General features: G+C 38.3%; 1 protein-coding gene across 1 annotated transcript; it reads left to right on the plus strand.

The window, feature by feature from the left end:
- Positions 1–13,157: 13,157 nt before the first annotated feature.
- LOC125367176 (DNA-directed RNA polymerases I, II, and III subunit RPABC4-like) lies at positions 13,158–13,472 on the plus strand. The gene has a single exon (XM_048367801.1). The coding sequence runs from the start codon at positions 13,158–13,160 to the stop codon at positions 13,332–13,334; it is 177 nt and encodes a 58-aa protein (XP_048223758.1). The 3' UTR covers positions 13,335–13,472.
- Positions 13,473–15,890: the final 2,418 nt, after the last annotated feature.

The following is a 15,890-nucleotide window of genomic DNA, read 5'->3' on the forward strand; positions in this document are numbered from 1 at the left end:
AACATAGCTTCAATGTGAAGGCAGGAGACTTATGAGGTTTCAGTAGGTTTGGGGCAACCACCCTCTGTGCTCCAGCTTGGTGAGTCCAGATGCAGGTGGGAAGAAAGGGCAGAACTTGAGGGAGGCTCACAAAGAGCTTTCTGTGTGATGGAAATCAGTTTAGCTCTGATTCTCAAGTGCTATGTTGCCATCCACATGTAATCATGAGCAGAACCTATCACCTCTGGTATGTTAGAAAGATCGCGAAGGCTGAGGGATGGTAATACCAACATATCTTATTTTTGTTGTTGTTGTTCTGACACCTAAGTAACATGACTTGTAATATTTCTGGGTATCTAGAGCATGGCTTTGTGACCAAAACATGTAAAGTTTATGTGACTCAGAATATGGTCATTTGGAACTGGATTGTAAGGTAAAAATATATGGAAGCTGTAGACAAGTTATAAAAATGCCATGCAACTGGGGTCATGGGTTAGGAATGAGCCAAGACTAAGCAACCTTTTTTTTTATTTCCTCTTCCTGCACTGAGAAATAGGATATTGTTAGCGTGAAAGGCACCTGCTTTAAAGCCACACTGCCTAGTCTCAAGTCAGCTCTGTTCCTTTCTGATCTCCAGAACATCACTCAGCCTCTGGGTTTGGATCTTCTACTTCACAAACAAAGAGAATAATATGTTGAATCCACTGGCATTCATGACAGTATCTAAGGACTGCCTAGAATGTCATTAGCACTAAGTAAGTACTAGCTGTTATTAGCATTGTTGATGTGTTTACAATGGCACTATTACTGGTATGTGTGAGGTACAGGTGATGTTGGGTATGAGCAGGGTCCCCCAAATCTGTCCTGACCACATAGATTTCAGTCTAATACTTGGTATCAATTAGAACGAAGAGTTTATAATTGTTTCCCATTTACCAGATTAACAAGTTGTAACATGCAAAAAATGTGCTTTAAATGTGAATTGCAACATTGAGAAATTTTTAAAAAATACTACATTGTTTCCAAACTGTTTTCTGAGAAGCTGTGTGGTTTCAGTAGTGATTATTCTAAAAGGAAGGAGGGAAAGGGGTAGAGATAAAAAGAATAAGACAAGAGGATAGAGCTGTTTATTATATTTTCTCAAAGAGTGATGTTATTTCAGATATTAACAATCCACAAATAAGATACTGGACAAATGGATTACAAAAGATACCTTACCACTGTGTCTGAAACTTGACTAGATTAAGAATGTGTCTTTCACAGGTGCCAGTGGCTTACCCCTATAATCCTAGCTATTCAAGAGGCTGAGATCTGAGAATCATGGTTCAAAGCCAGCCTGGGCAAGAAAGTCTGTGAGACTCTTATCTCCAATGAACTACCAGAAAAGTGGAAGTGACGCTGTGGCTCACAGTGGTAGAGCATGAGCCTTAAGCTGAAGAGCGCAAGGACAATGCCCAGGCCCAGAGTTAAGCGCCATAACTGACCAAAAAAATGTGTCTTTCACCGGACAGCGATGGTCACACCTGTAATCTTACCTACTCAGGAGGCTGAGATCTGAGGATTGCACTTCAAAGTCAACCAAGGCAGAAAAGTCCCCATGAGATTGTTATCTCCAATTAACTACTCAAAAAACTGGAAGTGGTGCTGTGGCTCCAAGTGGTAGAGCACTAACCTTGAGCAAAAGAGCTCAAGGACAGTGCCTAGGCCCTGAGTTCAAGCCCCATTACTGACAAACAACAACAATAACAACAATATGTCTTTCACCCCTGATATTGATGTAATTAATGACCAAATAGACCATACACAGGCCAGTCAGAAAGAATGACATTGTTCCATTTGTAAGGAAATGGAAGGACTTGGAAAAAGTTATACTAAGTGAAGTGAGCCAGACCCAAAGAAACATGGACTCTATGGCCTCCCTTATTGGGAATAATTAGTACAGGTTTAGGCAAGCCATAGCAGAGCATCACAAGGCCCAATAGCTATACCCTTAGAAACACATAAGATGATGCTAATTGAAATGAACTCCATGTTATGGAAACAAGTGATATATCACAGTTGTAACTACTTTCAACGTCCTATGTGTATGTATAGTTTCTATTATTGATAATGTTTTGTATCACCTTCCTATGTTTGTACCTACACTGTCTCTGTAATCTTATCTGAGTATATTGGAAACCGTGTTTACTGGTATTGGAAGTAGGAAATTCAAAGGGAATACCAAATTTGAGAGACACAGGGTAAAAAAAGAGAAATAACTACAAAAGCAATACTTGCAAAACTGTTTGGTGTAAGTGAACTGAACACCTGGGGGGGGGGAGGGAAAGGGGGGGAGGGAGGGGGGCATGAGGGACAAGGCAACAAACAGTACAAGAAATGTATCCAATGCCCAACGTATGATACTGTAACCTCTCTGTACGTCAGTTTGATAATAAAAATTTGAGAAAAAAAAAAGAAGCAACAACAACAAAAACATCAAGCTGGTCCTTATTTATATTATTTTAAATTCCTGAAGTCACTGTTACTTATGCTTGATCCAACAACCATGGTTCCTAAAATGAGTCTTCTAAGATCTATATTGTCAAATCTTCCAGAAAAATCAAGTCAGGTGGTCATGTTCTGATTCATGAAAAGAAAAAAGATGTGATGGTTTTGTGTTCAGAATTTTCCCATTTGTTTCCTTCTCTAGATTTTCTTCAGCCCTTAGTACCTATTGCCATTAATCTGATAACAAATTGCCACTGAATGCCAGAATAAGTTTATGTAAACCCTGGATATTGACTAAGCTCATCTTGTTTACTTTTTATGAACACGTGACATCTGATTTTAGAGAACACATGTGTGATACTCATCTATTTTTTGTTCCCAGTCCCCATAGCAGAATTGCATATGGCCATATATCATAGAATTTCACACACCTTCACTTCTAGGACGTCAGACCTATGAACGAGCCTGAAACAACTGCAGTATATAATCTCAGAACTTTAATAAAGCCTAACAAAGAACCTATGTTTCCAAGCCCCAGGGCTCCCCTGCCAACTTTGCAGGCCTTTTGAGAAGCTATGGGGTGAGAAGCAACCATTGACATTAGCTGTGCTATTTGTGATCTGTGGAGACTCATCCACTGGGAACAGGGCTGAGAACACTGTATCCCAGAACGTTGCTGCCTTAGCCTCCAAATAAACAGCAGCTTGATTTGATTGCAAGGCACAGTGGGAGAATTTGGAAGAGCATACTGTAGATCTAATTTCATAGAGCCTGTCCACCTTCCTGACACCCTTTTAATTATTAGGAAGGTCTTACCAAATTTGTAGGAGTGATCGGGGGCATCTCAAACAAGAAGGCTTGCTTGCTACTTCAGTTTGACCTTGGGGAAATTATTCAATGAAACTCAGTGAAATGCAAGGAGGACTGATTATGAGGCCTGTCCCATACATATTGTGGAGAGAGTTGGGGATGGAGAAGACAATAATAGCTACACTTAAAATCCCCAACTTCAACAAAATAAGATGTTGCTTCTAATATCTGGCAATTTTTTCACCTCAGAGTCACTTCAGCTCTTTTGAGTATTTCTTAGGAATCTTCCACTTTGGGGGCCAGGAAATCAGCCCCTTAGATTCTTGGATCTTGTTGGCATTGATGATATTGACCAGTAAGACTCTGTCCCACACTGTGAGCTTGCTCATTGCTGGTGAGAGGCTGCAGGACCAAGACTAAGCTAGGACTGTGCCAAGACTTTACAATGGACAAATACTGGAGAATGCTATAAGAAGCAGCTACTCAAAGAGCTACACCCCCAAGTGGCTGTTTTGACTTCATTCTTTGATTCTAGAGGTTTCCTTCTCTCTCTCTCTCTCTCTCTCTCTCTCTCTCTCTCTCTCTCTCTCTCTCTCTCTCTCTGTGGAGTGTGTGTGTGTGTGTGTGTGTGTGTGTGTGTGTGTGTTTATCTCTGCTTTTTTTCTTCTCCTTAGAAATAGTAAGAGCTCTTAAGTTGCCAACAGATAATGTATTTCTCAGGGGGTGTAGAAGCTTTAAAATAATGACAAAGAAGAGCTGGGTGCTGGTGGCTGACACTTGTAATCCTAGCTACTCAAGAGGCTGAGATCTGAGGATCGTGGTTCGAAGACAGCCCAGGCAGAAAAGTCCCCACAAGACTCTTATCTCCAATTAACCACTCGAAAACCAGAATTAGTCCTGTAGCTCAAGTGTCAGAGCACTAGCCTGCAGTAAAAAAAATCTCAGGGACAGTGTCCAGGCCCTGAGTTCAAGCCCTAGGACCGACAATAAATAAATACATAGATAAGTAAATAAATAAGCAACAAATAAAGACCATGAAGACAAGATAAGTGGAATGAATATTTTTGAATTCATTTGAACTATATGTACAATACACATGGAGTGATAAGGACACAAAGGCAAAGATACCTATTTCAAACAATACCTTATACATGTTGTGTTATACATTCAGGAAACATCAGAGACAACTCAGTCCTGACCACTTTCCTAGCAGTTCTGATTTTGAAGAGTCTTTCATAGCAATGTAAAGGTCAATTCTATAATCTCAAGAAGTTATTGTCATCTGGATCTTAAATCCAGGGCCAATTTATTTTAAGCTCAGAGAAGGATACAGGAATAAGGACAGAGTTCCAATGTTTATTGGTTCTATTCACAACACTTTTAAGTTGTATCAGTTTTCATCTTTTTTTTTATCGTATTTCTTGTCTCTCTCACATTGATTTACAAGCTGTGTAAGGACAGGAAATGCAATTCTTCTGCTTATTAATGTATACCTAGGAATGAGATCTCTATCATAATTGGCATTTTTAAAAGGTACTGAAACGAATGATTGAAGGGTTGGGAGGGAAGATGAGTGAAACAGACACACACACACACACACACACACACACACACACACAGATTCACACCACAAATCCTGGAGAATAAGAGGGAGATGAAGAATGTAGCTGGTAGATCAGTGAAGCACTCATTCTGCCCACTGGAATCTGCTTGGTATAAAAAAAGAAAATGGAACAGACAGAATAAATAGAAATAGTTGAAGTTCTAGTTAAGAAGGATCTCAGATAGCTGGCCACAGAGAGGATCGTGTAGCTGTCCTAGACCCTGAGTGCCATTTTTCATGAAGCAACCACTGCTAAGGGAGAGATGCGCGAAGCTCAGACTGCGTTGGAGCTTCTCATGACTGACCACCCTATCTCAGCCTCCTTTAGAAGCTTCTTTAGAGGTAGTGTGGCCTCATGGCTCAGGACTCATATTCATCTCCTAAGAGTGGACCCCTGCGTTAAACCAAAGTGAAAGACAGAATTAGAGATGGGGTAGAGAGGGAGCATGAAGAAGGTGCCAGTGATGGACTGTTATTTGGGTAAGAACAGTCATGGAGGGTAGCATCTCACATTTGGGGAGACAGTAAGGAAGTCACCAGGAGGGCTTCCTAAAGAGCCACAGTGGCCTTTGGAAGCTCTCACCTGCACAGCAGAATGAGACTCTGCAGTCTACCTCTGTTCATGAGTTTCTGATATATACTGAACTTTGGTCCCAGTGCCTTATGGCTAGGTTACTATCCCTGGCTTCTCTCTAACCAGAAGCCAGCCCTTATCTTGGTGCATTGGGAGTATAACTGAAGCATCCATTCTTGTTGTATGGCGATTAATTTCACCAGCTGAATGCCTTCTGGCTTCTGGGTAGCAATGGCTACCCATTGCTGCTCATTTAAAGCCAGAAAACTGTAATGAGAAATATGGAGGTTCCTTTATATATGCAAAAGGAAATGTAAGCAGAGTCTATACAGAAAAGAAGCCAGGAAGGTGTGTGTGGGGGGGTGTTAATGTGGATGAGGGAGAGGTGTTCTATGAGAGACTGAGCCTGATCAAGGATTCCAGATCCTCATCTGGAAGCTCTAGACTCTCTCCTTGTGCAGGAATTTGTCACCAACCCCCTTTGAGCCCTTGACAGCTCGGAAATGCAGCTGTGCTGTGTGGGTTTTCTGAAGTAACACACATGTTGTTTTTTTTTTTTTTTCTCTGTTACACATGTTGTTTTTGAGCATGTGACATTATCCTTTAGTGTACTGCTGTATTTTGTCAACTGTGTCACTTTCATTTCCAATAGCATCATGGCCTTGTCTGGCGACAATTTTCACAAGTATCTTCCTTTTATCCCTTTAGAACTTTCCTTGCAAAAATAAATTTTAGAAGCTGGAAGCTGGCATAAAAAAACACACCCACCTGAGGAGTCTCTTCTTCCAAAGCATTTTTGATTTAAATGAAATTCTCTCTGTGTTTACCCATAATCTTCTTATCTTTCCATCCACTACTCCCAACTTATTTCCTCTTACAGCATATTTTCTTCACCTAAGTAGGCTCCTTTGACTTCTCTCCTCTGCCCTGCCTCAAGGCCATAACCTCATTTTTCTTCCCCTTGTCCTGAACAATAGCTAGTGAAGAAGATTTTGTCTTTTTTCCCCCTTTTTGCTTATTTCCTGAAAAGCAAAATGCGGAAACTATGACTCCAAAGAGAAATTTTGGAGTAACTTTCAGAGCTAGTCACAGATAGGTGATGCAACATTTTCAGTATCGTGGCTTATTTCCAAAAAGCAAACTTTATCATCTCAGCAAAAGCCCCATATAATTGTTTGACCCATTTTTTAAATGAAAATTTTGGAATATTTAATGGGGAAAATCTTGTGCTTCATGGATTTATGGTGTTGTGGGTTTTTTTTTTTGGGGGGGGTGGGGCAGTCCTAGGCTGTGAACTCAGGGCCTGAGCACTGTCCCTGGCTTCTTTTTTGCTCAAGGCTAGCACTCTGCCACTTGAGCCACAGCGCCACTTCTGGCCATTTTCTGTATATATGGTGCTGAGGAATCGAACCCAGGGCCTCATGTATACGAGGCAAGCACTCTTGCCACTAGGCCATATTCCCAGCCCCTGGTGTTATTTTTTTCTATCCTTCTTATGATCATCTTTAAGTAATCCATCTGAATCATACTCTATGTAGCTAGTAACTTAAAGACCTTTTTTTCTTTTTTTAGAATGCATTTTTATTGTTATTGTAAATGTGAGGGACGGTGAGGTTACAGTAGTATAAGTCAGATAAAGAGTACATTTCTTTTTGAACAGTGTAACCTCTTCCTTCCTCTCCCCCAGTGTTTCCCTCCCATTCCCACCCACAAGTCATAGAGTTCATTTTCAGCATACTGTCTAGTGAGTACCACTGCTGTATTTGTTCACCCTTTGTCCCACTATTTCTGTGCTTGCTCTTGCCTTCCCCCAAACAGAGAAGTGAACAAACAAGACAAAAGGAAAAGAAAACAAAAATAGCAACAAAGGGAAATCCTCTTGTTTCTATTTCCTGTAGGTCATTTGTATAAATAGCATTTTATTTGATCAGATGCACCTGACTATTTTGCCTTTATGTTCCTCTCATAAAAATATACTTCGTTGACTTCGCGTGAATGCCTACATACCTGCCTGGTTTATCATGTCTCAGTGTATTTCTGTGTTGTTGTTTTTTTAAATCACCCAGTGTGCTTATTTGTAGATATATAGGCACATTCTAGTTACCACAAAAGGGGGAAACCATGCAACCTATATTTCTTTGGACCTGGTTTATTTCACTTAATACAGTCTTTTTCCAAGTCTTTTTGTGTGTTTCCCCTGGTACAGTGTTTACCATCTAGACATCTCATCTGACCTCCAGGCAAGTTCTGTCACTGTTTTCCTAACACATTACTTGTGCCCATCCTTAGCATTCCTTTAACAAAAGATACCTGTTAGTTCCTGCTACAAATGTAGGTGGTGCTAAAGGCTGGTTGTTTGTTGATCAAAACCATTCAGCCTCTCTGTTTTCATGTTTGGGCACTAATCTATGAGTTAGGTGTTCAAATCTTAACACAACAGACTGAGAATGGAGGTGTATTGGAGAGACAAAGCTCACATAATGAAATCATGTAACAAGGGGACAAGACCTAAAAGAGGTGGAAATCAGAGAAAGTATCACCTAAAAATAATATTTCATCTGAAATCTATAGTAAGAAGGTACCAGGGAGAAAGGAAGGTTCAAATAGCAGCTAATATGCCATCCAGAGTTCTATAAAAGACTCTGACTTTACTGAAGAAATGGTGGAATAATACACCCCCTCCCCATGATAGCATTCAAGGCAGAGGGACAATCTACAAGGGCACTTAACTGTTGAGAATAGGAACTTGGCTGATAATAGCAGAATTTTATAAAGAGTGTTGGGTTTATATTTTGAAAACATTTTACAAAAAAGAAAGTACAGGAAGCAGAGGCTCGAAAGGGGTAAGGTGGGCTCAAGAGGGAACAGGTGGATAATTTTTTTTAAAATTTTAACTGAGAATCTAAATTATATTTATTTATAAGACACAACATGATGTTTTGAAAGGTTTCGAGGTGGAATGATTAGATCAAGGTAATTAACATGGTCATAATCTACAGTAATAGATCATGAGAATTTATGTCTACTGTTTAATGAAAACAGTGCTTTTTAACAATATCTCTCCATTCTCCACCTGCCATGCTCTCTTGCCTCTGGTATCCATTCTACTCCTTCTATGTGTTCAATTTGTTTATATTCCACATATAAGTGAGATCATGCCGTGAAATGAACATTTGGAAGCTAAGAACATACATCAAAAGAGAAAATCTCACATAAACACAGAGGAATAAAATCATTGTATTAAAATATGTATTATGGAATATAGCTTCAAGAAATACAAAATGACTAGCACAAATCAAGATATTATGTATTAATATATTTGTTGCTGCCATCCAAAAGTCATAAATGCTAGCAACTGGTCAAATAGAAACTTTGTTTTATAGTTAGTTTGCATGTAAAACAGAGAGAAAAGATTCCAAAATTGGGTATATGGAGAAAAATAAACAAACAAATACATCTATCTTACTTTTAAAGGAGTTCACCCCCAAGAAATTTAAACAGAAACACCAACAATATTAAAAATATCTCTAGGCACAGTTAATGCTATGTACTAGAGTCCAAGATGAGATGATTAATATGTGCACAGGATTTGGTGGGGGATGGGGGGAATTGGTTCAAGTACTGGGGCTTGAATTCAAGCCCCTGAACTTGCTTATCAAGCACTTCTAGTCTTACATGAGGTTGGGGTGGTTGTTTTTTTTTTTTTAAGATGAAGAGAAAGAATACTAAGCAAAGAAAAATATATGTAATAATTCCAGTGCAATTTTGAGTTGGTATACAACTTAGCATAAACTAGAAGTTCAGATTCATGACACACACAAAAAAATAATTCTCATAGGTAAGTTAAAAACTTTCCTTTTAAAACTCCTTTGTTGCTCTTTCCTGTCAGAATACTTAGGTTCCAATAGTTCTGTAAGAAGCATTCTAAAAATAACACACACACCAACACTCTTATATATCCTAATTTAACTGTGAGACACCAACTCTAAAATAGGTAGGGCCCAGGTGAAAATTAGAGTTGATCACATGCCACAGGTAGAAATATTTAAAAGTTAAAAATCATGATAACAAGCTGTTGAATGTATTATTTCTATTTAAGCTCTCCATTTTTACTCTGGCGTTCCTCAGAATTCCAAATCAGGACACTGCCACCTTATAAACTAGTCCAAATGTCACAGTTCTGCTGGAATCCTCTGCACAGGACTCTTCCCTCTCCCTGGCCAGGGTGGTATGTGTCCCCACAACCAGACAGACCAAGGCAAGAAGCTTGCCCTGGAATCAGGCATGGGGGTCAATCAAGCTGGTCACTGACACAGCCCAGAGTGAGTCTAGGCCATCTCAGAATGAACCAGTTCCCTCAGCTCCATAAACCTTCACTCGCCTCATCATTCAGACATAGTCACAGAGGCTAAAATGGGGCATTATCTTATCTGGTTTAAGATGGAATTATGCAAAGAGAGACTAAGTCATCAATAAATTCCATGGACCACATATAGAATGTTGTCGATTCCCATTGTGTCAATGAGGGATATGATGTACTATTTAGAGACTCTTAAGACATTTAATGTTGGAAGCTTATAGTTTTCATATGGAAAATATCTGATAATCCATCCCACTGACCGTTATGACAGCCTACTATAATCAGAGACTATGATTGATGCTATGGAGATCAACAAATAACCATCACTTCTTCCTGCTATACAGTCCACCACTTACCTTTAATTAAGCAAATGTAATAAAGACAACACAATACATGATATTCCACAGTGTCAATGCAGCCTCCATAAGCCTAGAGATGCTTGAGTTTTTTTCTCCCCTCATTGTTTGATTGACCATCACCTAAATTAACTTCTAACCAAAGTAGGGATAGCTCCTGTAATGTATCAAGAGCTAACATAAATCATAATGGCTATTCCAGGGTTGCTATTACTTGTATTTTGCCTATCAGGAAATGTGGTTTAAAAAGTAATTTCCCTAAATTCAAAGAACAGTAACTGGCAAAGATAATTCCAGAATCCAACTATGATCTCAACAGTCATGTTCTTTCTACCTCATTCTTATCAGAACCAATCATATCTCTGTAGAATAAATATTTTTGTGTCTTTTGCTGACCTAACACTAATTCACTGAGAATGAATCTTTTCATACATCAGTTCAGAAAAATTAATGCAGCATCCTGATGGCAAAATAAAAGAAAAAATAAAAGGAAGCAACTCATGGTAAAATAATATATACCTAAATGCTCATGTATGACCACAGTAGATACTGACACTCTTACACGTGCAATTTCTATCATTTTGAAAACCACAGTTAAAGAATGACTAAAGGAGTATCTATCAGTGGATCAAATACACTAATGTTTCTGTGGTGAACTTCTAATAACATGACAAAAAGCAATATACAACCTGCTTTTTCATAGTTACCTCAAGTACCTGTCAATTAAAATAGTGCAAAAATATCAGATACAGAATACCTCTTAATTGAACAGCACTAGCACTTACCTTTTAAGAAACAAACTATCCTCATATTTCCAAACACCATAAAAGAGACAGCTGCATTCTCTGGAGAGCTCTTATCTTATTTCATTGGTCCTCAGTCAAGAGCTAACCGAGAGATTGTTCACTTGTCTAACAGTCTTGAGGTCATAGGTCAGCAAAGATTCCACTATGGAGGCAAAGAATGAGCTGATACTTGTAAAATAAGGACTTTCCTAGACTACTATTCTTAGAGTGCCTTCAAACAGAATTCAACACATTCCCAACATTGATGCAGTACTAGAATTCAGTAGAAGGTTCTAGACTGTTGCTGAATATTGTGTGAAAAATGTAATTGATGCTTTGAACACATTTTAATGACTTCAATAGAAACTATGAAAATCATATTCCCCTTCCACCCCCTACCCCACCTTCAGAAATCTGCAGAGACTTTAGTAAATGCATTCACGTACTCTCTTAGTTTGTGGTTGTTCTTTTTTTTTATGTCTCCTTATAAATGTATCCAGTAATATCATTCCCCAGTCTCATTCTGAGCACCAAATCTATTAAGTTACAGGTTCCATGAAGGAAAATGACTTTGACTATCATTGTGGTCTGTGGATTTTTGTTTCTACGAGCTGAATTGCAGACGCCTCATAGTTGTGAAGCAGGATTTGGTTTTCTGGTGCTCTGGGCAATGTCTTAATCATGAGACTGTGCCTAATGCACGTCTCTGCTTGATTGGAAGTGACATCAACAGCACTGAGTCAACAAAGCTCTGCATTTGTGTCTGCATGTGTTGGGGGTGGGCTCTATTTGAGCATCTGTCCAAATTAGCCCACTTAGCTTTGTTTCCTTCCTTGGGGGTGTGTGTGGGGGTGTGGGGGGGGAAGCTTGCAATCTTTCTTTCTATGAGTTGTTTTCTAAGTGGCCTGAATCGTTTCTATTCCCTGTTGTCAAAGAGTCCCTTGGAGCGGTTCAGAAATGACTCATCGTTAAGTTAGACTAGATGAACTCCCAAACTCTCTCCCGCTTCCCACCTTCTGAGACATTTTTGTAAGTGGAACATGAATTTCCCTGATTTCAAGAGAAAGATATTGGGAATAAAAGCAAGTATTGAGAATAAAGTGGAGTTCAATGGACTGTCATATTCCTGTACATATTGTATACAAAGAAGGATATAAGGAAGGGTGTTTGAATACAAGGAAGAGTATTTAGAGACAAAAACCTACTCAACTGTGTATGGTGATTAGACTTGGGTAGCATCTGTGAAGATGTTTTAAATGGTTGAAGGAACAAAATCATATAGTAAAAAAAGCTTCATGAAACTCTTAAAGAAAAGTAAGATAATCTAACAATAGAAAAAATAAAATAAGTATATGAAAGAGAGTTACAGATTTAAGTAGTGGATAATGGTCATTAAATGCTACAAGTAAGATTTTTCTTGTCTAAGTGGCTGTAAACTTAAGGAAAAACTAACTTTGGATTATTCCCAACCATAAGTCCAATAAATTCATCAGAGTCCATGAGACTATCATCCAAGATCTGAGGAAGTTTTGATGGGGCTATAGATATATAGCCATTGTTCTACAATGTTGCCATTTTCATAAAACATATATGCTGATTTAGGTTACTTTGAGTTCTTTTTTCATGTTTTAAATATATATCTGTTTACACAGAGTTATCTACACTTATTAATAAGAGTTTGTTCCTCTCTGGTCTTTCATTCCAATGGAAATTAACATTAGAATAATTTACAAAGGTTATTAACTAAAACTAATATAATTAAGTTTAGAGTATTCTTCGCTAGTCTATCTTTACCAGACTCCATTGGAGTTTTGTAACTTCTTCAAGTCTAGCTGTATTTCTTATTCTTCTTTTTTACACTCATACTAGTTTTGTATATTCCCTTCCAAAATTTTTGTATTGAACTCTGAACTCCTCAGTCATACTCTCTGCCTGGCACCATTTTCTTATTTATTCCTTGATCATTCCTTGTCATAAGTACTCAGAGGAGGTTGTACTGTTGCCCAGCTCACTCTGTTTCTGTTCCAGGGCCAGTGGTACAATGCCCCTGTTTTGGAGTGCCATGTGACTTGGAGTGTTTGAGGATTTAAAAATCTTATCTAGGGTATCCACTTTGCGACAACACCAGAGATCAACGAGCTTGGAGGGAAGTTTCTTCCTGCTTCACTGCCTGAAGTTTTTTTCTGTGCACTGCAGACTAGCAATGGACACTCAGAAGGACGTTCTACCCCCGAAGCAGCAGCCCATGATATATATTTGTGGAGAGTGTCACACCAAAAGTGAAATGAAATCCAGAGATCCAATCAGATGCAGAGAATGTGGATACAGAATAATGTACAAGAAAAGGACTAAAAGATTGGTGGTTTTTGATGCTCGATAAATAATGGAAATCTAAGAGGATCTTCATTTTACTTGCATTTTCTCCATTAATGGTTCTTATTGTTGGTGTAACTTTTAATTTAGCACACTTACCTTATGAGTATAAAACTATGTACATATGATTTTATTTTATGTTAGAAACAAGTTAGGCGTCAATACTTTGCATAAAAAATTGTTCAATTATATGACTTATGTATTCTGACTCACAGTGAAAATTAAAATTGCTTCCTCAAGCCAAAATAAAAATTTTATCTGAATATATTCTGTTGTTTTGCTTTCAGTACCCCCTGTAATTCTTTCTTTCCAATCGATACTCAGCACTATCTTCACCACATTCGTTTTGCTGTCGTTTTCATCACTTAGTTCTACTTGATATCCTAAAATGAGATATCTAAGCCATTCTCTATCACTCTAATGCAATATTTGTCTCTTCTAATCCATGATGCACTTGTCTATTATTTTCTGAATAAGCAGCTCATAATCAGCAGCTCATTTCATTAGTGTTTCTGGGAAAGACTATTTACCTCTTATTTCAGTGGAAACATCACCTTATATTACAGTCTAAATATCAACACACAGACTTGACTAGCACATTCTTACTTATTTCATGAACATGTGCTGGGTATGTCACTGAACTAGCCCCAGCTTTGGGGAAGAAAATGATCAGACATGACAGTAACCCTCAAGGAACTCTGTGCTTCTTTAAAAACAAAACAAAACAAAACAAAAAAAACCATAAAGTCACCAACTATGATTGCTCCAAAATGTCTGAATCTGAAGATCTGACTGGACAAGAGTCTGAGATATTTGCATAATATGTCTTATGAATATTGAAATATATAAGACAAAGAGGAGCTTTGTGTAACAAATGGGAGTTTTCACTGAAGATGCAAACCTGGCAAGCCCCTAAATAAAGTCATCAAAGAGAAAAGGAGTAGAGTAGAATGTATCCAAGTTGTATGTTATGGGAAGAAAATGCAATATTGAGAAGAAAACCACTTTCATTTTTTATCAGTCTTGGGGCTTGAACCCAGGGCCTGGACACTGTCCTTGAGCTGTTTCACTCAAGGCTAGTGCTCTACCACTTTGAGCCACAGCGCCACTTCCAGTTTTCGGTGTGCTCATTGGAAATAAGAGTCTCATGGACTTTCCTGTCAGGCCTGGCTTTAAACTGTGATCCTTAGATCTCAGACTCCTGAGTAGCTAGGATTACTAGTATGAGTCACCAGGGTCCAGGGAGAAAACCTTTAATCCCAAAGGATATCTGAGTGTCACAGAAGACAGAGCATCTGACCCGAACATACTGACAGGAAGTACTAGAATGTAGGGGAAAAGGATTTGGGATTACCCACTTGCTGAAACCAGGACAGCTAGTTGTATCTCTCTGAAGTCTTCATATACATTTAGGAGAAAATATTGCCACTGCAATTAGCTTCATGGAAGCCATTGTAGCTGCTGCCTCTCAGAACTGCCAATCGCGCACCATAACACCTTTGCTTTTTCCTTTGGAACCACTGCCCATGTGCAACCTGGAATTTTATCAGTGAACATGACTGAATACAGATAGAACACAATTATTCACATTGGTAACTTCAAGGAAGTTACTTGAAAAAAATCCAAATGCACTTCCCAACATCTCTGAGGGTAGAACATAATAGTGAATAATTTGGGACTGTGAACTTGGGCTTCAGTCTGAGCCTATGTCAATTCCAGATAATCTGGGACAACTTGGAAGATAAAAGCACTTGCTATCCATGGAAGAGTTTATATGCAGTTGAAATGAGTATTTGATAGTGTTGAGAGAATCTGGGCTTTAGCTGCAATATACAAACAAATGATTTCTATGAGACCTTGTGAAATTATATATATGTATTTTTTTCATCGAAAAGTTATTGTCATTGTTCTTACAGGATAGGGCTAAGTTAGTATGCTAGGTATTTGTTCTCTTGAAATTTTATTTTGTTTCAATGGAAAAATGGGAGCACAATAGCTATCTTGCAGGCTATGATATGGATTCAGAAGGAGGATTGCTGTACTATAATCAATATTTGTTTGTGTCAACTACGATCAATAACTGTTGGTGTTTCCTTAGTTCTAATACTTTTGTGTTGATCATTTTTGGATACATGAAGTAAAAGATTATTCACAGCATAAAACTTCTCTGGGATTCAAAAGGATTCTCCCTAGAGAATTGGTTGACCATACTTATAATTCATATGTAGCAGGAAAAAAATAATTAGCTATAAAAGGAGATTGTCAGTAAAACACAAGGAAAATTCTACATTGACTAAGTTTCCTTTCATAGAATTCCCATAATTCTGAATCTTCCACACTTGCCTTTTGTGACGACAAGGTGTTACAGGGGAGGCCTTATAATAAGGAATTATGAGTAGAAGTGGGGTTAGGTTAATATTGTTTCATTGCAATTGAGAAAATACTAATAAAACCAAATTGATTAAAAGAATCTGCCTTAGCAAATAATTGACACTGTGATGAGAAGAAAACATAAACATTTAAGATTAATTTATGATAGAAAATAGGTGCAAACAGCATTTGA

The sequence above is a fragment of the Perognathus longimembris genome, chromosome 18 (genome assembly GCF_023159225.1).
Source record: "Perognathus longimembris pacificus isolate PPM17 chromosome 18, ASM2315922v1, whole genome shotgun sequence".
Taxonomy (NCBI): Eukaryota; Metazoa; Chordata; class Mammalia; order Rodentia; family Heteromyidae; genus Perognathus; species Perognathus longimembris.

What these genes read in the sequence shown, in the direction of transcription:
- LOC125367176 (XM_048367801.1), top strand. Translation starts at nt 13,158, where the DNA reads ATGGACACTCAGAAGGACGTTCTACCCCCGAAGCAGCAGCCCATGATA.